The sequence below is a fragment of the Cheilinus undulatus genome, linkage group 5 (genome assembly GCF_018320785.1).
Source record: "Cheilinus undulatus linkage group 5, ASM1832078v1, whole genome shotgun sequence".
Lineage (NCBI taxonomy): Eukaryota > Metazoa > Chordata > Actinopteri > Labriformes > Labridae > Cheilinus > Cheilinus undulatus.
Genome location: NC_054869.1, coordinates 22,176,350 through 22,201,132, shown reverse-complemented (window position 1 = coordinate 22,201,132; position 24,783 = coordinate 22,176,350). Strand labels below are relative to the sequence as shown.

The 24,783-nt window shown below is 41.4% G+C and overlaps 3 protein-coding genes across 5 annotated transcripts; 2 read left to right on the top strand and 1 right to left on the bottom strand.

Moving 5' to 3' along the window:
* Positions 1 to 115: 115 nt before the first annotated feature.
* tfip11 (tuftelin interacting protein 11) lies at positions 116 to 6,623 on the top strand. Of its 2 annotated transcripts, none has more exons than XM_041786480.1 (15): positions 116 to 247; positions 773 to 983; positions 2,765 to 2,930; positions 3,017 to 3,173; positions 3,269 to 3,396; positions 3,494 to 3,655; positions 3,850 to 4,041; positions 4,172 to 4,351; positions 4,439 to 4,573; positions 4,672 to 4,775; positions 4,881 to 5,049; positions 5,174 to 5,417; positions 5,534 to 5,676; positions 5,812 to 5,977; positions 6,090 to 6,623. In XM_041786480.1, the coding sequence occupies exons 2-15, from the start codon at positions 775 to 777 to the stop codon at positions 6,434 to 6,436; spliced, it is 2,502 nt and encodes an 833-aa protein (XP_041642414.1). In that variant the 5' UTR covers positions 116 to 247; positions 773 to 774; the 3' UTR covers positions 6,437 to 6,623. The 2 variants fall into 2 exon arrangements, with proteins under 2 accessions (XP_041642414.1, XP_041642415.1); XM_041786481.1 differs by lacking the exon at positions 116 to 247 and adding an exon at positions 1,992 to 1,993 and having other exon boundaries at positions 918 to 983.
* An 822-nt stretch (positions 6,624 to 7,445) lies between these two features.
* thoc5 (THO complex 5) lies at positions 7,446 to 16,525 on the top strand. Of its 2 annotated transcripts, none has more exons than XM_041788614.1 (20): positions 7,446 to 7,584; positions 7,860 to 7,964; positions 8,523 to 8,666; positions 8,961 to 9,074; positions 9,426 to 9,523; positions 9,864 to 10,010; positions 10,130 to 10,244; positions 10,487 to 10,619; positions 10,717 to 10,794; positions 10,979 to 11,022; positions 11,637 to 11,736; positions 12,491 to 12,599; positions 12,683 to 12,784; positions 12,880 to 12,976; positions 15,270 to 15,381; positions 15,476 to 15,579; positions 15,669 to 15,756; positions 15,837 to 15,952; positions 16,048 to 16,238; positions 16,326 to 16,525. In XM_041788614.1, the coding sequence occupies exons 2-20, from the start codon at positions 7,866 to 7,868 to the stop codon at positions 16,387 to 16,389; spliced, it is 2,055 nt and encodes a 684-aa protein (XP_041644548.1). In that variant the 5' UTR covers positions 7,446 to 7,584; positions 7,860 to 7,865; the 3' UTR covers positions 16,390 to 16,525. The 2 variants fall into 2 exon arrangements, with proteins under 2 accessions (XP_041644548.1, XP_041644547.1); XM_041788613.1 differs by having other exon boundaries at positions 7,455 to 7,584; positions 7,864 to 7,964.
* Positions 16,526 to 20,032: 3,507 nt separating this feature from the next.
* Positions 20,033 to 24,216, bottom strand: LOC121509875 (neurofilament medium polypeptide-like). The gene is made up of 4 exons (XM_041787641.1): positions 23,456 to 24,216; positions 22,088 to 22,287; positions 21,870 to 21,994; positions 20,033 to 21,771 (listed from the first exon to the last, which is right to left on the bottom strand). Exons 1-4 carry the CDS (start codon positions 24,204 to 24,206, stop codon positions 20,601 to 20,603), a joined length of 2,247 nt encoding a protein of 748 aa, XP_041643575.1. The 5' UTR covers positions 24,207 to 24,216; the 3' UTR covers positions 20,033 to 20,600.
* Positions 24,217 to 24,783: the final 567 nt, after the last annotated feature.

Genomic DNA, 24,783 nt, shown 5'->3' with positions numbered 1-24,783 from the left:
TTTTTTTTAACGATAAACTTTATAAATTGTACTTCCAACGTGTGAGAAAAGTCATGCCAGGGATACAAATTACCCTGGGTTCCAAATTGGTTGCAACACCGCCAGATGACTACAACCGGAAGTACTTGCATACGAAGTCAACACGAAAACACAAATAAGCTAGGTAGCGTTAGCTGTATTACCTTTCATTACTGACAGGGAGTTGAACGTCTATCATTTAACGAGTGGGATTGTACAATTATTTCAGGTGAGTTGGAGATTGTTTATACATGATTTTTACCACATGTAATTACAACCATATAAATCAGATAGCGTAAACTGTTGCTGGAAAATCCCACTGATATCCTCACGTGCTTATGTGTGGTAAAAGTAAACGTTAGCTTACCTATCTTTGTTAATTACAGGTGTATCAATGTAACTGGTTAAATATAATCACTGAGCTGATCAAACAATTACCTAACCAAGCCCTTATATTATCAAGATAATGTTATTTTCGTTCTGTCACTGAGTCAGATTTTATAGCTATGTATTTTTTTATGAACGGGGCAGTACAATGACTGCTACTGTACCTACAACGCATTTGTAAGAGTTTGATTTAACGCTTGAAAATGTAGTATCATAAATTCCTCAGTTAGCGTTACCAAGCGACTTTTCAGACACCTTTGGTGACTTTTACCGACGGATACAAGTTTGCTCGGTTGTCGTGGAGATTGCTCTGGGTGTAGCTCATTTTGACTGTTTTGATATTGTATTGATATATCGCGATACACAGATATGTCCATGTCCCATCTATATGGGCGGAGAGGGGAGGAAGAGGAGGAAGGCGTGGAGGTCGAGAGCTTTGAGGTGACAGAGTGGGATCTCGCTAATGAGTTCAACCCAGACCGCCGCAGATACAGGCAGACCAAGGACCAGGCCACCTACGGGATCTGGGCTGACCGGGACTCAGACGAAGATGAGAGGCCCAGCTTTGGTGGAAAAAAGTAATACATCGTTGTTTTCCTGCCTAAATTCCTTATTTACTGTTAAAGACATTGTTGCTTACTGACTCTCAGCTAATTCCTAACCTCAGCCGGATATCTCTGGGACATCTAACTTAATCTTAGTCCCAGATAGAGACAGGCATTGCAAATTAGTCCTTGCTATAAATGCTGTAGTGTGTTGCAACAGTTTGGTTAATTCATGTTAGAAAAATATATGGAAAGACATTTTTTGTTTAAATCTTGATGTTTACAGCTTACAGCTCAGGAAATGAAAAATCCACTATCTCAAATTGTTAGAATATTGTGGAAAATTCCAATTTGCAAAGCTTTCCTGAGCCTTTATTGTCTCACTCTGGTTCAGTACGCATAACCACAATCATGGGGAAGACTAATGTCTTGACAAATGTCCAGAAGACAATCATTGTTGTCCTCCTCAAGGAGGGTAAGCCACAGAAGGTCATTGCTCAAAGGGCAGGCTGCTGTCAGAGGCTGTATCAAAGCAGATTCATGGAAAGTTGACTGAAAGGGAAAAGTGTGTTCAGAAAAGGATAGCAACAAGGATGAGCGCAGTCTTCAGAGAACTGTCAAACAAAGCAGATTCAAGAACTTGAGGGAGCTCAAGAACTGAGGCTGGAGTCAGTGTTTCAAGGGCCACCACACACAGATTGACTACAACTGTCGTGTTGCTAGTGTCAAGCCACTCCTGAACCACAGAAAATGTTATGTTTTACCTGGGCCAAGGGGAAAGAACGGGACCATTGCTCGGTGGCAAGTCCTGTTTTCAGATTGAACTAAATTTTGCATTTCATTATGAAATCAAGGTCTCAGGGTCAGAGCTGAGAGGCACAGAATCAAATTTGCTTGAAGTCCAGTTTTCACAGCCAGTGATGGTTTGGGGTGCCATTCTATCTGCTGCTATTGGTCCACTGTGCTTTATCAAGTCCAGAGTCAATGATGTCAGCCAACTACCAGGAGATTTTAGAGTACTTCATGCTTAAATCTCCTGAGAAGTTTTTGATTCTGATTTCCTTTTCCAGCAGGGCTTGGCACCTGCCCACAAGGATGCCAAAACTACCAGAAACTGGTTTGCTGACTGTGGTGTTACTGTGTTTGATTGGCCAGCCAACTGGCCCAACCTGATCTCTGTGGAGAATCTCTGGGGAAGTTCCAAGAGAAAGCATAAGAGACACCAGACTCAACGATACAGATTAGCTGAAGGCTGTTATTAAATCAACCTGGGCTTCATAACACCACAGCAGTGCCACAGACTGATTGACTCCATGCCATTTTGCAAAGATGCAGTAATCTGTGTATAAAAAAAAAGAGTGCCAACCAAGTATTAAAGGCATAAATTTGCATATTTTTCCAGAAGGTTAACATTTCTATGTTACAAATCTTTTTTTTATAATGATTCTTGTGATATTCTAATATTTTTAGATAGTGGAATATTTTTTATTTTTGTGAGCAGTAATCATCAACATTAAAACAAAAAAAGGTCTTGAAATATTTCACTTTATATCCATGAATCTTGAATGTATGGACATTTCACTTCTTGAGTAAAATCATAGGGAAAGAAGGAATTTTTTCATGATATTCTAATAATTTTGAGATGCACCTCTTGATCAACATAAAGAACATTCAAGTCCAGTGTTCATAACTAACAGGAAGGAAAACTTACTCAAAGGGGCACAGACCCCATTTTTGTTATCCCAGTAGTTGACAGGAACAACAAATCTTGCCACTATTTTACTATTAACAAAACACTTACCCACTTTTCTCAGATCCAAAGACTACACTGCTCCGGTCAACTTTGTAAGTGCTGGTCTGCGCAAGACTGCAGCTGAGGAGAAAGAGCAACAGCAAAAAGGCGACTCGGATGACTCTGATGATGACGGCCCTTCAGCGCCCCCGCCCTCTCGTGTAACTGCACCCAAAAAACTTCAGATGGTAGGTATTGCAGAACATAATATTTAAATCCATGGCAGAATTATGTTATAGATCTTTGTCTAATATAAGTTGTTGTTTTTCTGAAGGGTAATTTCAAGGGGAACCAGTCTCAGAGGTTTGCAGGTGGCATACAGTCTGGTAAAGGCATCGGTAGCTGGGAGAAGCACACAAAAGGAATTGGACAGAAACTTTTGCAGAAAATGGGCTACCAACCTGGAAAAGGCTTGGGCAAGAATGCTCAAGGTGAGATGTCTGGTGTATACTTGTTACTGACATTACCACTGACAATCTAGGAGAACTGATATAATTACATTACATTGCATCCTCTAATGCTTCAGGTATTGTAAACCCCATTGAGGCAAAGGTCCGTAAAGGCAAGGGAGCGGTGGGAGCTTATGGCACTGAGAGAACTCATCAGAGTCTTCAGGATTTTCCTGTTGTGGACTCAGAGGAAGAGGAGGAAAAGGTATGTTGTCCCTGAGTTTGACTGTTACCACTACCATGGAATCATGGACTATCTCATTAGTATTTTTAAATTATTCTACATTGCTGTCTTTTTGTAGGAGTTTCAGAAGGAGCTGGGTCAGTGGCGTAAGGATCCTGCAGGCCCTGGAGCAAAGAAGAAACCAAAGTACTCATACCGGACTGTGGATGAGCTGAAGGCTAAAGGCAAGCTGGTGGGCCGCAGTACAGCAGCATCTGCTGGAGAGTTGGCACAGGTTAAGGTATGTTAGAGAAGATCTGACTTGATGTTCTGTTGTCTGTTAATATCATCAGGGCACTATGGCTTTAATTGCAACACTCAAAAAGAAAAGTAGGTTCTACTTTTATGCCTAGAATACTCTTGTGTGAATTGAGACAGCTAATTGCCTCTCATCCATCTTATACTAATTCGACACATTTTCCCTGCAATCCCCAGGTAATAGATATGACTGGAAGAGAGCAGAAGGTGTATTACAGCTACAGTCAGATGACGAACAAACACAGTGTCCCAGATGAAGGTCCACCAAGCATGTCTGGGCAGGAGCAGAAGATATCTGGCTTTGCTCTCCCTGAACTGGAACATAACCTTCAGCTCTTGATAGACCTCACAGAACAGGACATACTACAGGTGTGACAGGATTGAAATAACTGTCAGTTGATTCTGAATCTTAAGAGATAACGAAGACTTCTCTCAACAAATCCCTCTAATTCTTCCTCTACCTGTTGTCTTTCTGGTGTGTCTTTAACTCAACCTGAAGTCTGCCAGACGTCTTCAGCATGAAAAAGACGTAGTTGTGTCTCTGAGTCATGAGTCGCGAGCGCTGCAGAGCAGACTTGATGCAGAGCAAGATGCCATCCAGAGAATGGAGGCTGTGCTGGCGTTAGTGGAGCGTTTTCCTTCTGGAGAGATGGCACCAGGGGAGGGACCCACTCTGCAGGTACACATGCAGTGAACACACTTGTTTTCTGTGCTCTTTTGTCACATCCAGAGCTGATTTTTGCATGTTCTCTGTGTATTTCTAAAGGAGTGTGCCCGGATTTTTGAGACCTTACAAACAGACTATTATGAAGAGTACAAGACAATGGGGTTGGCAGACTTGGCAGTGGCTGTTGTTCACCCATTAGTGAAAGAGAAACTTCGCTCCTGGGACCCTCTAAAGGTATCTTCTTGTAATTAACTTATTTTGAGGGTATTCTACTTAATTTTTTGCCTCAATAATGTGTAACCAAACTCACATAACTTCTTTTATAATTTCAGGACAGTGCTTACTGTCTGGAAGACGTTGGTCAGTGGAGAGCAATACTTGAATCTAGAGACCTCCACTCCAGTGCCCCAGATTCAAACATGGACCCTTACCACAGGTCATTTTAAACACACAAACATCAATCAAGCTGTGCACATTCATAAATTCTACTGGCTAAGTGTAAAACCCTGTTATTGATGGTGTACTGTTCTCGTTGGTCCAGACTGTTGTGGGAAGGGTGGATCCCTGTGATGCGGTCATGTGTGTCAGGCTGGCAGCCTCGTATCGTAGGGCCAATGGTAGACTGTGTTGAAGTGTGGGCTCCTCTTCTCCCTCTGTGGATCCTGGATCATATGTTGGAGCAGCTGATCTTACCTAGACTGCAGAGAGAGGCAAGATAACCACACACACGATGTGAACCCAAAGATACACTTACTTGTACAAATGTTATAAATTATTTTCCACAAATAGCTTTAACATTGAAAACTGTATTTATTGCTTTATTCTATGTGGTAGGTGGATAGCTGGAACCCTTTAACTGATACAGTGCCCATCCACTCCTGGATCCATCCATGGCTGCCTCTGCTCCAGTCACGGCTAGAACCTCTTTACCCACCAATCAGAAGTAAACTGTCCAACGCCCTGCAGAGATGGCATCCCAGTGACACTTCAGCCCGTCTCATTCTGCAGCCTTGGAAAGATGTCTTCACACCAGGTGCATGGGAGGCTTTCATGGTGAAAAACATCATCCCTAAACTGGGTATGCCTTCAGAAGTATGCCATAGCAGTGAATAAAAATACCTTGCAGTCTTACCCCTCCTTATTTCTACTTTAAGTCTTGTCTTTTCATGTGCTTCCCTCTGTGTCCTTCCTCAGCTCTGTGTCTGGAAGAACTGGTTATCAACCCTCACCACCAGCAGATGGAACCATTTCACTGGGTGATGGACTGGGAGAGCATGCTTTCCCCCTCTAGCCTAGTGTCATTGCTGGACAAAAACTTCTTCACAAAGTGGCTACAGGTCAGTAACAATTCTAAATCCATAAAGTGTGTGCGATAATGTTATTAAGATCCACTAAAAATTAATTTGTATTTCTACTATTTTTTGACGAATTGTCTTTTTTTTCTTACCCGTTTTATCTTTGGTTGACTACAGGTCCTGTGTTCATGGCTAAGCAACAGTCCTAACTATGAAGAAATAACTAAATGGTACCTGGGCTGGAAAAGCATGTTTAGTGATGTTTTGTTGGCACAGCCGCTCATTAAAGAGAAATTCAATGAAGCTTTGGACATCATGAACAGGGCGGTGTCTTCAGGCATGGGTTGGTATCATTCACATTCTCTGAACATTAAACATGAAAACTGTGGTAGAGCATTTCTTTTTGTCCCTTTTCCCTTGCTACTCAAGAAAACTAATTTGTGTCATATTCACAGGAGGATATATGCAACCAGGTGCAAGGGAGAATATTGCATATCTAACCCAGACAGAAAGACGAAAGGACTTCCAGTATGAAGCCATGCAGGAGCGCAGAGATGCTGAGAGTGTTGCCCACAGAGGCATCAGTACTGGTGTGCCAACAAACTTTAAAGATCTTATCCAGACCAAGGCAGAGGAGAACAACATCGTCTTTATGCCTTTAGTGGCTAAACGGCACGAGGGCAAACAGCTGTACACATTTGGTCGTATTGTCATCTACATTGACAGAGGGGTTGTGTTTGTGCAAGGAGAGAAGACTTGGGTGCCCACTTCTCTGCAGAGTCTGATAGATATGGCCAAGTGAGATTGGTTTGTCAAGTGTAAAAGAGAATGGTAAATAGACTTGAGTTTGTATAGATCTTTTCTAGTCATATGGCTACTAATAGAGTAAGTTTTTTTTTTCTGTCACTTGAGCTTTCATATTCTTGTCATATGTCTTTGTACATCTTAAGTGTCACTACTGGAAATGTAAATAAATCATTTTAGATGTATGTGGTCCTTATGTCAATTTTTTTAAATTGATATTTAACATGTTTATGATTGAATACTTGGTATAATATTGTCATTATATCGGTATTGCCACATGGCAGATGTTAGGTATTTACGTGCCTGGTGATTAGATGGCCCATCCCACACGGAATTATTCAGACTCATTAAGAACTGAAAAAACAACAAATACTCCAGAATCAGGCCAGCACCAAACGGCATTGTACAGTATCAGTGAACTAGTATACAGATAGTGCCTGTATGTACAAGTAAGTTTATGGAGTTTTAAGGAGAACCAACAGATCAGCATAAGTATGTGTTTTTCTCTGTACAGTCTCATTCCTTAAACTTGAAACTAACATACCCCCTCCCACAACCTCTCACAGCCAGTCCCAACCAAATACAACCTTGTCCCCAATGTCCCACCATTAGAAGAAAAAAGTTATTTTTTCGGCTGTAGCATCAGGCTGCACCATAAGAAAAACAAAAAAGTAAAGGGCCTCTGAAAACTTTCTTAATGCACTCTATATCTAGACATATCGTTTTTTGACTGGCTGATATGAAATGTACACCGGGATGTTAAAGACATTCATTTTTACATATTTATATACCACTGCGTGTTAAAATCATAGTTTTGGTATTTCTGTTCTGCCGTCACTGTTTTAATTCGTATTTTTTTATTTGTGCTTGTCAGAGACAACAGCCTAGAAACAGGGAAACAGACAAGAATCGTTTTACTTAATCTCTAACTTGGGCTGCGGTTTTCTTGATTAACCAAACAGATATTTCTGCTATCTTGCCGTAGGCGGCAGTGTAGCTGCTGGTTTCTCTTACAGCTATCCGGTATGAGTTTTGGCACATCAGGGCTTCCGTTAATGTGAGCGCTTTGCCGTGAAAGAAAGTGTCTTGTACATGTGCATTTGCACCCTCAAAAAGTAACTTAATTCGTGTTTTGGTATCACAAAGGTATGTGAACATTTATCGATACATATTATAATACAATATAATACAATATAATAGTATTTCTGTTTGGAAACCTGGCTTTTTTAACCCCACGGAGCTAACACTTAGCTATTGAGCTAGCAGCTTTAGCTATCACAAAGCTACTATGCTAGCACGGTGAATGAGCCTATAGTAGAAACACTGGTGTAATAGTACTTAATCAAGGTTGCTGGTAATTTATTAAATTTGTTTCATTATTTGCCCATGTCTTTATTGTCTATTGCTCTGTGTCTATTAAGACAGCCATGTCGTCGGACGCTTTGAAGAAGCGTAAGTCGAAGGTCCTCCGCAGTGAAGGAGGAACCCCGGAGATGAAGCGAGGTCGTGGGGAAGGGGACCAGCAGGTAGGAGAGACTGCCTCAGGACAGCCGAGGGGCAGCAGTTGTTTAGGATGGTAGGGATTAAGCCAGATTAAGACTCATGTTAAGGTTCAGATGACCTGAAGGTGATACAACTCTGCTTCTCTTTACATATTTGACGTACATAGAAGTAACTATAAGTACATAATACAAAAGGCAAGCCCTCCCACTGAGTCTGTGAAGTAGCGAAATCCATGATAACTATGCTGTTTTCTTAACTGCCTTGGTGATTACAGTTCAGGTGTTTTGTAGTTGGGATCTAGTCATAAACCGGGTTTACATTGAGTGTTCAGTGTTATTGTTTACCTTTTTGAATAAGGACTAACACCAGACAACAGTGGAAATGCCCACTCATGGTTTAATCTGCTTTGGCGATTGGGTTTAAGGTCCCATTTTAATTACCAACCAAATTTCTTTGTAAGATATAAGCCCTGGAAGCAAATACTAGGTTGGATGTACTGTATCCCTCATGTTTTACCAGATTAAGCTAAAATAAAATGGATGCAATAAATTGTATACATTCAGGCATTTTTAATTTTGCAGGATGTGCGTGTGTACAGCGAAGAAGTGGAGCTGGATGGCAGGGACCCAGGGCAGGATTACCTGCAGTACAAAGAGTCCTGTGAGAATTTGGCGACACTTATGAGTGAGATCCAAACTCTCAAAGCCAATGGAGCCAAGGATGGGGTAAGGGGCATACTTTAAAGAAACACATCTGAATGTCTCTGCCAACACCGGCTGATTAGAGAGTCGGTTTTTGTTTGCAGTAATGAAGACAAATCAAATGCTAGATAAACCTGTAAAGGTGCTTTCTTATATGCTCTGGCAAGTTGCTACTGCAGATAGGGGTGCATTCCCCAGAAGCAGTGTATACACAGTTTGACTGAATTGTATTGGTGAATCTAATGTATAAATTAAAGGCAAAATTATTTTTGTATCTTCATCTAGGAATAAAAACTAACTAGTTCTTTCCATTTGCAGTGTCCTGAGGTTGAGCAGAGACGTATGCAGAGCTGCATCCACTTCATGAACCTAAAAAAACTCAACCGCCTTGCTCACATGCGACTGAAGAAAGGCAGGGACCAGACACATGAGGTGAATTCCATATAACTTTCAGGTGTTGTCAGACATTTTGCGGCCTACAGTAGCAGTAGCTTCCTGGTCACAACCCCATTTGTTTTCTAAAAAAAGTGCTGCCTCTGCTCATTTTTTTGCTGATCAGAAAAGGCACGCTGAGTTCTAAGCACTTTGATTTTACCTTTTACACCTTACTGCTGCAGCTGCCTCTGTCAGCAAAGAAAGCTTACACACCCCCAGATTTGTTTTCTTTTAGATTATATTGATCTTGTGTCAAATCCTGCCTATTGATCTGTGGCATGTATGTATGCATGTTTACTAAGGTTTGCATTTGTAAACCACCCTTAACTACTTTTTTTTTCCCTTCAGGCAAAGCAGAAAGTGGATGTGCTGCACCTTCAGTTGCAGAATCTCCTGTATGAAGTCATGCATCTTCAAAAGGAGATCAGCAAGTGTTTGGAGTTCAAGTTAGTACAAGGATTCTTTTTGCGGCAACATTTGTTTTTGTTTGAGCACACTGAAGACCAAGGAAAGTTACCACTTATATGATTTGTATTGTGTTATCCTTGGTTATATGGAAGAAAACCATAAGAGCAGACGGATCAAAACCTTAACAATCCATGCCATCTTTTTCTGACAAAGACAGTTTTACGGACATTAACTTTTTTAAGTGAATTTTTTTTTTTTAAATCTTAAAATCCTCTAATTAAATTTTAATTTACAAAAGCTGTTCATGGGTCTCATCATAATGGTTAAGTATTTAAATCTCTTTACTCCTAAAATGCCTGATATTTTTTCCTGGTGCAGGTCAAAGCATGAGGAAATAGACTTGGTGTCGGAGGAAGAGTTTTACCAAGAGGCTCCACCTGAGATTTCCAGGCCTCCCCTCACAAAAAATGATCCCCATCAACTCACATTGGCACGACTGGACTGGGAGCTTGAACAGAGGAAAAGGTATGCAGACTTGCATACAGCTCTGTGCGTTCGTAGCATGCTGTAAACACCAAACAGTCATGATGATTTTTTTTTTCTGTAAGAATCTGAGTGCATTGAAAGTTTGTGTTCGGACACAGGTTGGCTGAGAAATACAAAGAGTCACAAGCAACAAAGGAGAAGATTCAGAAGAGCATTGAGGTGAAGAAGGAACATCTGACAAGCCTGCAGCCAGGACTCAATGCAATAATGCAGGTATTACAACTGTCAAGGTGACATATTGGGAGAGTTGGGAGTCTCATCAGTCATTGGAAAATCTGTACATCATTTATTATTCATGAGATAGATTTTTTTCTTACACTGTTTTTGCCAGTTGATTCAAGAAAAAAAATTCTGTAGGGCCCCCCAACTTTTTTTGTTTTTATTGAGGTAAAGGTCTTAACCACTGACTGCATCAGTATGGATCCTGGCATTATGATTAATGCTTTCTCTCTCAGGCCTCTCTGCCGGTGCAGAAGTATCTGTCCATGCCTTTTGAACAGACTCAGAAACAAACAGAAATCGCCCGCCACCTGCCTCCACCTCTCTATGTTCTTTTTGTTCAAGCCAATGCCTATGGCCAGGCCTGTGGTGCGTAAAGAAAATCTTCTATGTTCTTTTCAGTTGAGTCTCTGAAAAGGATGCAAGCTGTAATTGTTGATGATCTTATTTTTTTCTTCCTCTGTAGACAAGAACCTTTGTGTGTCAATAAGTGGTGATGTGGACGAGGCCAAGGCTTTGTCAAAACCTCCAGAAGATTCCCAGGGTACAAAAACAAATGCAACATGTGCACAAAACACACACTGTAACACTTTACTCCGTTGTCCAGTAAATTAATTCATTTATTATCCAGAGTTTGTTTAATATCTCAAGCTACATTCAGTTTGTAAATTGTATTCTCAACATCCAAAATGATCTGTAAAATGATGTTCTGTTTACTTTTCCAACAGATGATGAGAGTGACTCAGATGCGGAGGAGGAGCAAGAGAAAACGGTGAGTCTCAGGCCTTGCTTTACTTCAAACACACTCTTTTCACAGACACACACACACATTTATACCCTGAGGTCAGAGAATTCAGCGTTTTCTTGACATACCCGCCTGTGCAGCAGAAACACAAACTGAATCCCAGGAGCTTTAGCTGTCAAACATTTTGGTGTGATGGGTTGGAGAGAAGTTATTGATCCCTTCCTGCACCCAGATGAGTGCCAGCTGGGGGATTCTGGGAAATTTTTTCCAAGAATGGCTAGGTGACTGTAACCTGAGCCCTCGTCTGGCAGGCTCGCTCTGCAGCACAAAATCAGAGCTTGCTATTGTTGTCTGATTGTGTGTTAGGTTCTAAATGTTAGGTATGTATTTCTACATAAAATTGGGACTTGAGGGTATATGTTTACATTTTTGACCCCTTCTCTCATCAGAAAGTTTTTTTCCTTGACATCCTAGCTCAGCCAGTTTGACCTGTAACAGTAACAGTAGAAGGCGTAAGTGCCAGAGATTTAATTAACTATCACATTTCTCTGTGAGCAGCTTAAAAATGATGCGAATGGTTCTTTAATTTGCCCCCTTTTTAAGTCACTTGTTTCTGCTGCCTTTTTTTGCCTGTCTGACAGAAGAGGAGAAGGCCGACCACAGGGGGCCAGCTGGACGACAAAAGACGGGAGATGCTGAAGAGGCACCCTCTGTCCCTCTGCTTAGACCTTAAGTGTAAAGGTAACTCGGCCTACATTCTTAATGATTTAAATTATTCCCGTCTGCACATAAAAGCCATTTATTCTCTGCAGGAATACGCACTCCCTCTCCAAAAAGAAAATGAAATGAGTATTCTCCCAAGACCCGTGTTAACTTAACTATAGCTGTACTGAGTATCATGGTCACTCTAAACGTAGTAAATCCAGGAAAGGATGAGTGACCCACTCAGCTTTGATGTCATGACACCACTTGACCCTCTTGTTCCCTCTGCTGGCAACAAAAGGAATAGAGATGGACTAAAGGGAGATCTGCATTGCAGGCGTAACGCTTCCTAAAGAGGGGAGGCGGAGGGAGAGGTGAGAAAGACATTTGCAGCACTGTGGGTCTGCAGCAGCTACCACATGCTGTAAGCACATTTTCTCATCTCAAACTTGTGCTTTTATTTCCACTTCCTTCCTCTCTCCCCTGTTATCCTCACTGCTGCAGCGTTCACTTTACTGCAGTAAAAGCAAAACTTGAGCAGTGTAGGTGGCCTGTGAGTGACAGGGTGTCTGTGACTGCAGACAGCAGAGTGTGAAAGATGACCATCAGCATAGTGAGCATCCCCTGGGTGAGACCTGTTGCCATCATGACCACATCTCATTATTGCTCTCTGAGTAAACTCTCGGGGCTGCTTACTGTAACGATTGATGGAGTGAGACAGGCAGAGTGGGTATTGACTTAAGCGAGCATTTGAAAAGTTCATCACTGTGCGGTATCATTCTTGTCTCCACAGATGGCAGCATCCTTCATCTCTACTTCTACTATCTGATGAATCTGAACATTATGACTGTCAAGACCAAGGTCTCCATGTCCTCTGACCTCAACATAGCCATAAGCGCAGGGTGTGTATGGATCAGAACATCTGTCTCTCTCTCTCCTTCTCGCCCTCTCTGACAGAATAGTCTAAAAGTATCTTTTTTTGTAGGGATCTGCTGAAATCAGACACTCTGCTCAGCTGCCTTTACACCGGCGACCACGGACGAGAAACTCCCAACCCCGCTAATCGCTACCAGTTTGATAAAGTCGGGTGAGTTTTTCACATAATCAAAGATGCTGTGTTGCCAATCACAATAACCTGTATTGAACAAAACAGCATCTGAATTAACTCACAATCTCTTTTAGGATTGTTTGCTTTGCTGATTATCTGGAGGAGCTGGGTCACCCTTACATGTGGGTGCAGAGTCTCGGAGGACTCCACTTTCCCCATGATGCTTCAGAGGTGTGTAACATGAAATTTCTGTTGGCTAGTAGGAGTGTAATGATCTATCAGTATATACTGATACATTGATTAGTTGATTAATTAATCAATTACATTGATAGAAAGTCAAAACATAAATCAGCAGTCTCCTTCAAACTAAATTAAAAAAAAATTCCCCTGGAGTGCCTGTTAACAGTTTCTGCCCAGCAGCGTCCTCAACATGGTAGTGGTAGCAGCAGTTGCATAAAGTTTGTGGCTGTGGTTCAAGTAGGACAACTGCTCTCTTTATACATTCCCTGTCTCCCTTTTGCTCTTGTTATGAGGAAGATCATCATCATCCGTCGAAATAAAACTTTGCTGTAAGTCTAACCTCTTTGTTGAAATCAAGTTTGCAATAAATCAAAACAGCACATTTGACAGATTTAACCTAATTTAAATCTCACTATGTGCAACAAAGCTACAAATGAACTATATGCCACATTAGTAGGCCCCCACGTAAAGTAGGGAGGGCTGATATAGAGCAAATTATCTGTTCAAGTGCACATTTGTAAACTAGTTCAAGAACAAAATATCCAAAATGGTAAAACAGGCCAAAAATATTGATCATAATTATGAAGGAACAGATGGTTTGGTGACATACACTGGAGCAAAAAACCTACATTGCATGAAAAAAACTGTAGTAAGGGAGGCAGAGGAGGAGATGGAGATTGCATATGAGTTAATGTCTCTCATAACCTGATGTTTTTAAATGAAAAAAGGTAGAAATAACAGGTAGATGGAAAACCTTAGTCCTTAACTCCAGTCCTCGTTATGTATAGCAAATGTAAATTCATTTTCATAATTTTAACCCTATAAATGCCAGATTATTTTTATAATGACACTTTTTTTTACACCAAAAAATTATTATTATTTTTTTTTTGATAAATGCAAAGTGGATTTTTTTGTGTAGGGTTTATTAGTCTGGGATATGTCAACGATAAGCATCAACAATGATTTTGACAGACTATTAGGTATTGCGCAATTACAAAAAAAAAAAAAAAAAAATTTCCCTCTTAAAGCCCTATTAGGACAATAGATATATTTACAAATATCAAAAATAAAAGAAAAAACATTTTTTTTGGTCCTTAACTCCAGGCCTCATCATGTATAGCAAATGTGACTTCATTTTCATAATTTTAACCCTATAACTGCCAAATTATTTACATAATGCCACTTTTTAGCAGGTGCACCTGCATAAACAGGTGGACCACATGGCTGTATTGTTTACATTCTGCTCTGCAGGGAATGGCTGCTTCTTGGTTTTCAAAACTTTTATTTATGATGCAGATATGGTTGCACAGGTCATGTTGATGAAAGGGGATTTTTACTCACCTTTTTTTTCTTTTTACTTCAAAGATATAAAACAAAGAAATGCTGTGAGAACTGTTGATTGAAGACCACATCTCTCTTGCTGCAAACTCATGCACACACACATACCTTGAATGCTCAATAATATAGGAATACAAATAATACATTTTTTTAACCCTCTAAATTTCTATAAACCTGAAAGTAGCATTTTATAACTACAACTTCAAGGCATAAGTCCAGGATCCATTACAGATATGTTTTTTTAATATACTATGGCTATGAGATACCAAAATACAGCTTTTCCTGGTCATCAATGCATTTTTTTTCAGCATAGATTACAGTGTGTGTTTTGGCTGCACCTACACACTTACCCCAGCACACACACACACACACACACACACATATTAACCTCTCAAAACACATACGCATTTTCCGTAGAAAACACCCGAAGTAGTTTTAGTTGAAATAATTTATTCCACTGGCCTACAGTCACAGTTAAATCCTATCAGTTCAAACAAGGTAAGTATCTCCCACAGAGCCTCTCTGCAAACATGGAATAATGGCAAAATTTGGTGGCAATTTTTGTATGTGAAATTATTTTTACCTCTGAATGACTGAATTACAGAGGAATAACCAGGATTTCTTGTTTCTGTATTGTAATGGCAGTATAATTTAAATTAGTGGTTTTCCTGTTAGTCAATGTGGCCTAAAGGGGCTCCAGGAGGGAGAGTGTGAGTTTTTTGTCTACACAATGGAAAATTCTGCCAACACAGTGTGAATGCTGAAATTCCAAAATTCACTAAAGAAATCAACATCTTTGTCAAATAGCATCATCGTAGCATGATAACTGCCAAAGTAAAGGCAATTAATTCAATTAAAAGTCCTTAAAGGACTCTAGGAGGGCCTGAGGGTTAAGCGCAGCTCCTGTGTGTTTCAGCTCCATCATGTTTGTTCTTGATTTTTCCAGACTGTGAGGAGTGGCAGCTCACTGAGTGCAAGTAAGATGGAGAGCACCATGAAGCTGCTAAGAGGACGAGTGCAGTCCCGCTTGGCTTTGCAGAAACAGTTTGCCTCTTTAGGTACATGATGGGTTCAAAAACACATGATCACTACTCCTTTATAAACCTGAAAACATCTTGTCTGAGATCTGTTTATTTTTGCTTCTGTTCTCAGAGCACAGCATCATCCCTGTGTCCTGTGAGTGTCAGCACCTCTTTCCTGCCAAGATCATCTCCCGTTTAGCTCGCTGGAACACCATCACTTATGAGGAGTACATGGTATACACACATGAACCTGTTTAAAATCATCTGTTCCACAGATGCATCTCTTACAGCACAAAGCTCATGATATTTCTCTGCATTTGTAGGCTCTCCCATATACACGTCATGTGACTGATGCTGGGCTGGCAAAGGAGACTGACCTGTACTTCATGGGTGTGGTGGAGCGGGGAACAGGTGAATATTAGCACTGATGATAGAAATGAGAAGTTCTTGACCTATTTTTCTCATTGAAACCTCTGTTGAACCTTTCTCAGCTCGTCTCCAGGCTGCTGTGGTGCTGAGTCCCCGTTACCCAGAAATCTCCCCCCTGTTCTCACTCTCACTCAGCTGGAAGGGAGAGCGCAGTGGACGCACTGATGACAACCTTCGTGTATGAACATTATTATCAATCTATAATCTTTCAGTGCATTAGAGAGCTCTTTAAAAAAAAGTAAAGGTCTAAGTGAGTTATCTGTTCCTTTTTAGGCCATGGAGAGTGAGGTAAATGTGTTCAAAAATGAACTGCAGGGACCACGGCCAGGATACCAGCTCCTGACCAATCAGATTTCACGCCTGTGTGTTTGCCTGGATGTGTATTTGGAGACTGAAGGACAGGATGACGGTGTTGAGGGACCACGAGAGTTTCCCCGAGAGAAGATGTGCCTGCGTACTGTCAGGTACACACAATCAGTTATTTAACTCTTAACAAACATTTGGCCATAAACTTGTAATATAGATGTTCTGCTTCACTTTTTCTTTTTCAGGGGTCCAAACCGACTCAAGCCGTTCAAATACAACCATCCTCAGGGCTTCTTCAGCCACCGTTGAACTGTGTCCTTGATTCTTCATACTGTAATTTACAGCTCTAACGCCCTTTGACCTACCTTTGTGACTCTTTGGATCATAACAGTTTTTTTAATGTCTTCATTACAAATTGAAAATAAAAACAACATATTTTCTTGAATGAGTGTGTATGTGATCTATTTAGAGCAGTTTCATCCATTCTTTGTTTTCCTGCTTCTCTCCTGAGTCTCCCTCTCCACCCTCACCTCTCTGTGCTGCTCTATTTATAGGTGCAGTTTGCTCTACCTGATTATTATGCCACTGTGGTTCAGTGCAACAGTGAGCTGAGTCATTTCCCCAGAGATTTACATTGAAAAGAATCATATCTGGTGTATTGTTTAGCCCTTGACCTTTCATTTTTTCACTCTGGATGCTGTGATAGAAGAAACAGGGTTTCTATTCAGGACACTGATACCAGTTTGCTCAAAGGTTGCTTTTAATTAATGTTCATCTTGCAGCAATTACCAAAAGTGTTTGACAGTGTATCAATGTCCTTTTTTGCCTATTGAAGTCCAAAATCAGCAGAATCTATTGTGATACCAACATGAATATTTCATTGAACACCAGCCATAAAAGGAGAGAAGAATAAAAGTTGCTTTGAAAAGAAGATGGATTTTAGTTAATCTAAAATATCAAAATGCTAACAAAGAATATCCACACTGCAATGGTTAAATTGATCCAACTGTATTTATCTAATATCAAGTCCAGAATTTCTACAAAGTTATGTCAAAGGATCTATAATGTAAAATAAATGCATAAATATCCACCTCCTTTAAGTTGTTATTTAGAAGATGCACCTTTTGCTGCAATAACAGCACTGAGTCTGTGTGGATAGGTCCTATTCAGGCTTGTGCATCTGGACATCGCAATTTTGCTTGTGTTATTGTCTTGCTGGGAAAAAAAAATCTTCTAGCAAGCTGTAGTTCTCTTGCAGACTGAATAAGATTGAACTCCTTGATTTTCCTATAATTTGCTACATTCATTTTACCATCTGCCTTTGGGCCAAAATTCCTGCACAGCGATGCGAAAGACTCATGATCAGTTATCGCAAACGTTTGATTTCAGATATTGATGCCAAGGGTGTCACAACTAGTTATTAGGTTCAGGGGGCAATTACTTTTTCACAAAGGGCCAGATAGGTTTGGATTTTTTTCCCTTAATAAGTAAAATAATCATTTAGGAACTGCATTTTGTATTGCTTGGGTTGTCTTTGTGGGATTTTAAAATTGGTTTGATGACCCAAAACATTTAAGTGTGATAAATATGAAAAAAAAAATCTGGAATCAGAAAGGGGGCAAATACTTTTTCATGGCACTGTATAGCCAGGTTATTTTTATAATCAAATGTTCCAGCTACTGACCATCATGTGCTGTGAAAGTCAAACTTTTTGGCCGAAAACAAGAACCTCCTCATTTTGGCTTTCAGTGTAATTTTTTCAATAGTACTTGATGCTTTTTAAGATATACTGTAGTTAAGTACAATACTCCCCTTAAAATGTATTTAAGTAAAAGTAAAAGTGATTTTAAAAAGTACTCAAAAAACAACTCAGTTACAGTAACTTGAGTACATGTAATTAGTTACTTTCCATTCCTGTTGCATCGTCACTCAGTTTGTGACGACAGCCTGATCTAGGCAGATTTACACATGTACCTTATTCCTTCCATTTCTTGATGGTGGATTTAACTGATCTCTGCGGGATGTTCAGTGCCTTGAAAATACTTTTGTAATCATCCCCTGACATACTTTTCAATAATCTTTTCTCTGAGTTGCTTGGAGTGTTCTTTTGTCTTGAAAGTGTAATGGTAGCTAGGAATACTGGTTAACCAGTGACTGGACCTTCCAGACACAGATGTTTTTATACTACAATCACTTGGGACACATTCACTACACTCAGGTGATCTCCATTTCACTAATTGTGAGACTACTAGCACTAATTGGCTGGACCTCTTTTGAATTAAGTCAGTCACTTTAAAGGGGGGGTGTTGATGCAATTATTAATTTAACTGACATGTTTTTATTTAGACAACATAACTTTGTAGAAATATGTTTTCACTTTGGCATTTAGAGCTAAATTATATTGACCATGGTTAAGAAACAAAGTAACAAAAAAATCCAAAGTGTGAATATTCTTTATAGGCACAATATTTGTCCTCGCAGCACACTTGAATGAAGCCACATCAGCGTCTCCCTTCAGCCAAGGAAATGTAAAAAAAAAAGCCCATCACTGCTCCTGAATGTTTCATTTCAGTTTAAAAATCTCAGCTCAGTGGATAGGTTAGAAGTCATCTGCACCTTATGACATCACACTTTTACATTTTTACCATCCATTATTTCCTTTTTATTCAATAACAAGTTCCTGTTTCTGTGGTTAAGTTTGTGTAATAGTCTCCAATTTAACCCAAATTCCACATTGTCTTCTGAAATAAAACATCCTCTTTATCTTCACTTAAAAAGTGGAATTTCAGAATTCAGCAAAAAGGTGAGATAATCACAATTAACCAAAGAAATTCTGAAATCAATCCTGATTGAAAAAATTGTTTTACAGACCTACTTAAAACATCTGACAATGCAGTAAAAACTGTACTGTTCAATGTACCTGAATAAGATGTTTGTATCTGAGCTGGTGCCAAGACACTGATATTTTTACTTTACAAGAAATTGAGGCCATTTCACATCTTTAACTGACATGTCAGGGCTTTTTTCAGTGAATCTGGCTTAAGTATGACGTGTTTTTGATCAGAAATTTTCTACATTTACTGAGGTTTGACTTTATGCAAAGAAAGCTGATTGGCAAGTAATAAAGTGATTGCATCAAAGCAATAGGTACAGTATAAGTGAGAGTACCAATTAGTTAAAGTAAAATAATTTTGTTTAGTTGTTTCATGTTGTGGCCACTGATCACATCAAAACAAAGCCATCTATCAGACTTGAGGTTGCATCTGAAGGCCACACTGACAACATGCCAGGAGAGAGATCCTTCCAATGTCAGCCAAAGCCTGTCCAATGTCCATGTCAGCGATGAAAGTTTAACCATGGTAAAAGATTAGCTTTTTGCTTCTTTTTATAGACAGTGTGGTAAAATGTATAACTTCCCACCAGCTGCTGCACTCATTATTGAAGTATATTAAATATTCATTAACACCTCAAGGTCTATATATAGCTCTCACACTACTGAGAATCATTTCATTGTTGCACAGTTAAAGTCTTGAGCTTATAAATGATTCTCAACCTAACGAAGAATTGATAATAATTGTAATTATGAGTTTGGAGGCATTAAAGAATTGTAAAAGAACTTCTTTTGCATGACCTTTTCTCGTTTGCAGTGGAGAGTCTCAGGAATTCAAGTGTAAAATTGAGTGTATTCACTGTGTGCCAGCAGCTCTGCTCCTGATTTATACATGAGCATGGACTCTGGGATGTGAGGAAGGGTGCGGTGGCTGCTTTGGGTGAGTACAGCTCGCTCTCCTCAGCCGCAATGCAGTGCAGCATTTACCTTTCAGACTCATACCTCTGTAAGACTATTCTTGAGGCAATCATCTTCGCTAAAAGTTCACATGCTGTTGGTGTTTTTTTCAGTGTAAACAGATTGAGAAAAGCCTCTTGTGTTTTGATATTTTTATTTCTCTGTTTCATATTGCATATTCTCAGCAGTTTATACATAGCACAGTCATCATTGTCCTAGCATTGCAGACCACAGGAGTGAGACGCTGCGTTTAAGGTGCGTGAAAAGCAAAAATTCAAGTCTTTCTTACTCTTGTATCAGTAAATATATTAGACATTTGTATCTGCTTAAATATACATTTTTAAATATAATATCTGTCACAATCTTTAGCTTTGACATCTCTACCCTTGAAGGCTCTTGTAGGTACAGCAGGCCTCTGCGGTCCCCGTCAGTGGGATTCAGTTTAAATGCACTTGTTTTTGATTAAGGGCAGTTGTCACATTCAGATAAAGACTTTGGAGCATTCTGCATTCACTACAGTCATACATCAGAAGCATCATGAGGGATGTCGGGGGGGTTTGGGGAATAGTGGCCATACTTAAGGAGCAGGGGATTATTTGCTACAGAAATCACTATTGCTTACATACCATCACCTGCTTTATTTAGGACATTACGATGCCCTTTCTCCTGCTCTGCATTCATAGTTCTTTGGCATCTCCTTGTCTCCTGGTGCCCTGAAAGCAGCATTTCCATCTTACTTCTTGCCTTTCTCCTCTTTGCTCTCCTTAGACTCAGTACCAGAAGATTTCTCTGCCTTTCCTCCTTCCCTTGCCTCCTTACTCTCCTCTTTACTAGCCCCCTTCTTCTCTTCTGGCTTCTTCTCATCTTTCTTGCTCTCTGCTTTCTCAGGTTCAGCTTTAGGTGCTGCCTTCTCCTCCGGCTTCTTCTCTTCCTGCTTCTTCTCCTCCTTCTTGCTCTCTTGCGGTTTGGAAGCAGGCTTTACCTCAGGCTCGGCCTTTTCTTGTTTAGGCACAGAGGGTTTCTCTTCCTTAGCAGGGGGAGAGCTGTCTTTAGGCTCAGACTTGGGGGCAGGTTTGTCCTCTGCTGGATGGCTGGGGGCTACAGGTTTTGAAGCATCATCTGTCTTTGTGTCTTTCTTCGTATCGGGTTTGTCTGACTTCTCTGGTTCTTTCTCCTTGGGCTCTTGTTTCTTCTCCTCCTCTTTCACAGGTTGCTCTTTCTCCTTCTTTTCCTCCTTGACAGGCTCCTTCTTCTCCTCTTTTTTCTCCTCTTTTGGAGCAGCAGGCTTGGCCTTATCCTTCTCTGGAGACTTTGGTTCAGGGGTTTTAGGGCGAGGAGATTTAGATTCAGGAGATTTAGACGGGGGTGACTTTGTTGCAGGGGATTTTGCAGGTGATTTGGGCATGGGGGATTTAGCTGCTGGTGATTTAGATTCTGGTGATTTTTGAGGTGATTTGACAGCAGGAGATTTAGGCTGAGGGGACTTTGAAGGAGGGGATGCACCCTTTTCTGGAGATTTTGACTTCTCTTCCTCCTCCTCCTCTTTCTCTCCTTCCTCCTCCTCTTCCTCTCCTTTTTCTTCCTCCTTCTCTTCTTCTGCCTCTTCCTCTTCCTTCTCTTCTTTTTCCTCTTCTTTTTCCTCTTCTTCCTGTTCTCCCTCCTCCTCCTCTTTGGTTTCTTCACCTTCCTCCTCCTCTTCACCTTCCTTCTTCTCCTGCTCTTCCTCCTCCTCTGCCTCCTCCGTCACCTCTGTCACCTGGGTCTCTTCTGTCTGTTCCTCCACGATAACGGTGTCTGAGATCTCCTCTCCTTTCACTTTGAAATGGGTGGAGAATCTTCCCTCCAGGTAAGAGTATGGGCTTCCTCCTGACACAAAGCGATTCTCCTCTCCTTCCAGTAACTTTCTGTTGTTTCAAAAAAAGACACAGTTGATAAAAATGATCAATAACTTTTAACTTCATAAAGCAAGAGTAAATTTGGTTATGTGAGATTTTTAACCAACCTATAAGCGGCAATCTCAATATCCAGAGCCATCTTGACATTCAGCAGCTCCTGATAGTCTCTCAGCTGGCTCGCCATCTCCCATTTGGTGGTTTTCAGCTCGTTGTCCAGCTGATTAATCGTCTCCTGCAACATGAAAACAGGCAGTCAAATACCCAGCTAATGAAAATAAATGAATGTGCAGAGGAGATAAAGGAGACGTTTGTGTTAATGTCCTGCCTGTAGTGAGTTTAGGTCATCATGGTGTCTGTCTTCACTCTCCATGCGCTGCCTCTCCAGGGACTCTTTAGTTCCTCTGAGAGTCTCCAGCTCAATGGTGCGACTCTGGAGCTGACGACGGTACTCTGCGATCTCCTCCTGACTCCCGCGAATCGCATCCTGGTTTGACCTCGCAGCATCAGTCAGACGCTCCATACGCACTGCAAAAACCACAAACAAAAGAATGTATAAATCCAATGTGCTTTGTCACACAGTCTCTAGCCTCTTTCTGGACACAGTCTGATATGAGCTGAAGAAAAGCATAGCATGTGGCGCTGTTTTTTGCATTTCTCTGCCTTCGACCAGTCCTCTGTCCATGGGGCCTCAGAGAGCAGACAGTCACCACTGGGAGCCCTGCTAACCTTGACAGTGTCCATCTGTCACTCAGAGGTCTGACTCAGCTCGCTGCCTAATAAAAGCATGAATGAGCCACACTGCTGCAGTCAGCTGGACAGCACACAGAAGGTCACTCAGTCTGTCTGCATCTTCCACTGCTTTTAAAGTCAGCATGCAGATGTGCACCAGTGCTGATCTATAGCTCGTTAAGTTCTGTGACATGCAGCTAAACTGCACAGACAAAACTCTTGGCCTTCAAAGCTGTCAATAGTGTATTTGTGTAGCTCAAAGGTCAGCAGAATATCTTGCATCTTCTTGCACTATACGAAAGAGGAGGATACTCCCAGAGGGTCAAAACAAGATGATGTCTTAATTTCTACCTGGCTTTAGAAAGTCTATGCATCAAATCTGCATCCATAGCTGACTCCATGCCCTTATGTAACCCCAGCAACGACGCCAGACAAGACGGTAGTTAAAGCATAAATCCATTAATAGAGCATTTGGTATTCTACCCACCACCAACATCAACCTTGAATCGGTTTGATTGTTTCTGGTTGTTGAGTTTCAGGGTCAGATGAGCACAGGGGTGAAGCAAGGACACAGCAGCAGTACCCCACTGCTAGGGTGAAAATTAATCATGATATTCTCTCAGTGTGCCATCTCACTCCTGCAGTGCTGGCTTCAAATAAAAATCATCTCTCTGCGGCAAAACATGGGCCTCAACCCACAGATTTTTTAAAAAAAATATTCATCTCTATGGGTCTCCTCTTTCTGGTATCATAGCCATTTCTTTACTGCTTTTTTTCTGCAATTTAACCTCTTCGGTATATTATTCCCAAGTTTCTAGAGGATCGGTGAGATGTTAAAAAGGGGTGTGGCAATTCAGCACCATGGACAGAGATTACAAACGCATTTTCCAATATTTCGCGGTGATTTTAAGCTTAGTAAACTAAGATAACATTTCTCATATTCTGACATTTTGACAGAACTCACCTTTAAACCATTCCTCGGCATGTGTTGAGCTCCTGGTCGCGTGGCTGTCCAGCTGCGTGCGGATCTCTCGCAGTGCCGCGGTGACGTCCGTCTTCAGCGAGTCTCGCAGATCAAAGCTCACCTGCGCACCTTGAATCTGCGCGAGGAGCTCCGCCACTTCTTCCTCGTGGTTTTTCTTCAAAAACGCGTTCTCTTCTTCCAGGGCTCGGAGCTTCTTGTCCAGCTCCATCCGCGCTAGGCGGCACTCCTCCACGTACTTCTTCATGGTTCGAGCGGCAGCCTCCAACTCCTCCCTATTTCGTGCTTCATCCTCCAGCCTCACCCTCAGGTGCTGAATGTCCTCCTCCAGGTGCTCGTGCTCGAGAGCTACGCGGGCTTTCTCCCCTGTAAGCTGCTGCAGGAGACCCCTCAGGTCCCCCAGCTCGCGCTCGTAGTGCTCACCGACCGCGGAGCGCCCGGCCTGGTTCTGCCGCAGAGCCGCCGCTTCCGCCTCCAGGTTGCGGTTGTGCATCTCCAGGTTCCGCACCTTGTCTATGTATCCGGCGAAGCGGTCGTTCAGAGTCTGCAGGATCTCCTTTTCGCTCCTCCTCGTCATGTCGCCGTTGAAGGTTTCCAGGCTATCGGCAGAGGACGGCTGACTGTAGGTGAGGCGCCGGCGCTGGGAGTGGAAGCCGCTGGAGGACACAGAGGCGGGCCGAGCCTTGCGGTACGAGCCCGGGCCGAAGAAGTGGTGGTCTACCGTGAAACTCATGTTTGGCGGACCAGAGGAGGACTGACTGCAGCAGGAGGGGGAGAGCTGGCTTTTATAGGAGGGAGGGAAAAGACACTAGTCAGCACGAGCTCACACTCAGTTTAAAGAGATATCTGTGCCTCACAAAAGTTCTGGCTCCGCAGAAATAAAACCTTTTCACTCATCAGAGGCGCCTTTTTTCACTGAAAATAAAGTAGAGGCGTGTTGTAGCCCAAAGCTATACAACTTAATGAGAGAATTATGGCGTGTGTATGTTGCAAGCATCCCTTTTCATTTCAGTAGGGTGCACATGCTTGAAAACGTTAGTATATAATTAATTGCTTTCAAATATTTAAGCATCAGTAATTTAAGGGAAAAGAAATTCATAGCTCTGAGGTGCACTTTTTCAAAAGATACATCCCTAACAGTACATGATTTATTCTGAAAGTTTTGCATAAATTTAATACATTTTCCTTAAGGTTAGCTGAGGCTAAGGTGTGTAAAGAGAGGATGTGAAGTGTCTTGTGCTGATGCTCTCTGTGCTGCAGTGAGTTTGCAGATCCATGCCAACACCCAGGGGACTCAACTTAACTGCTGG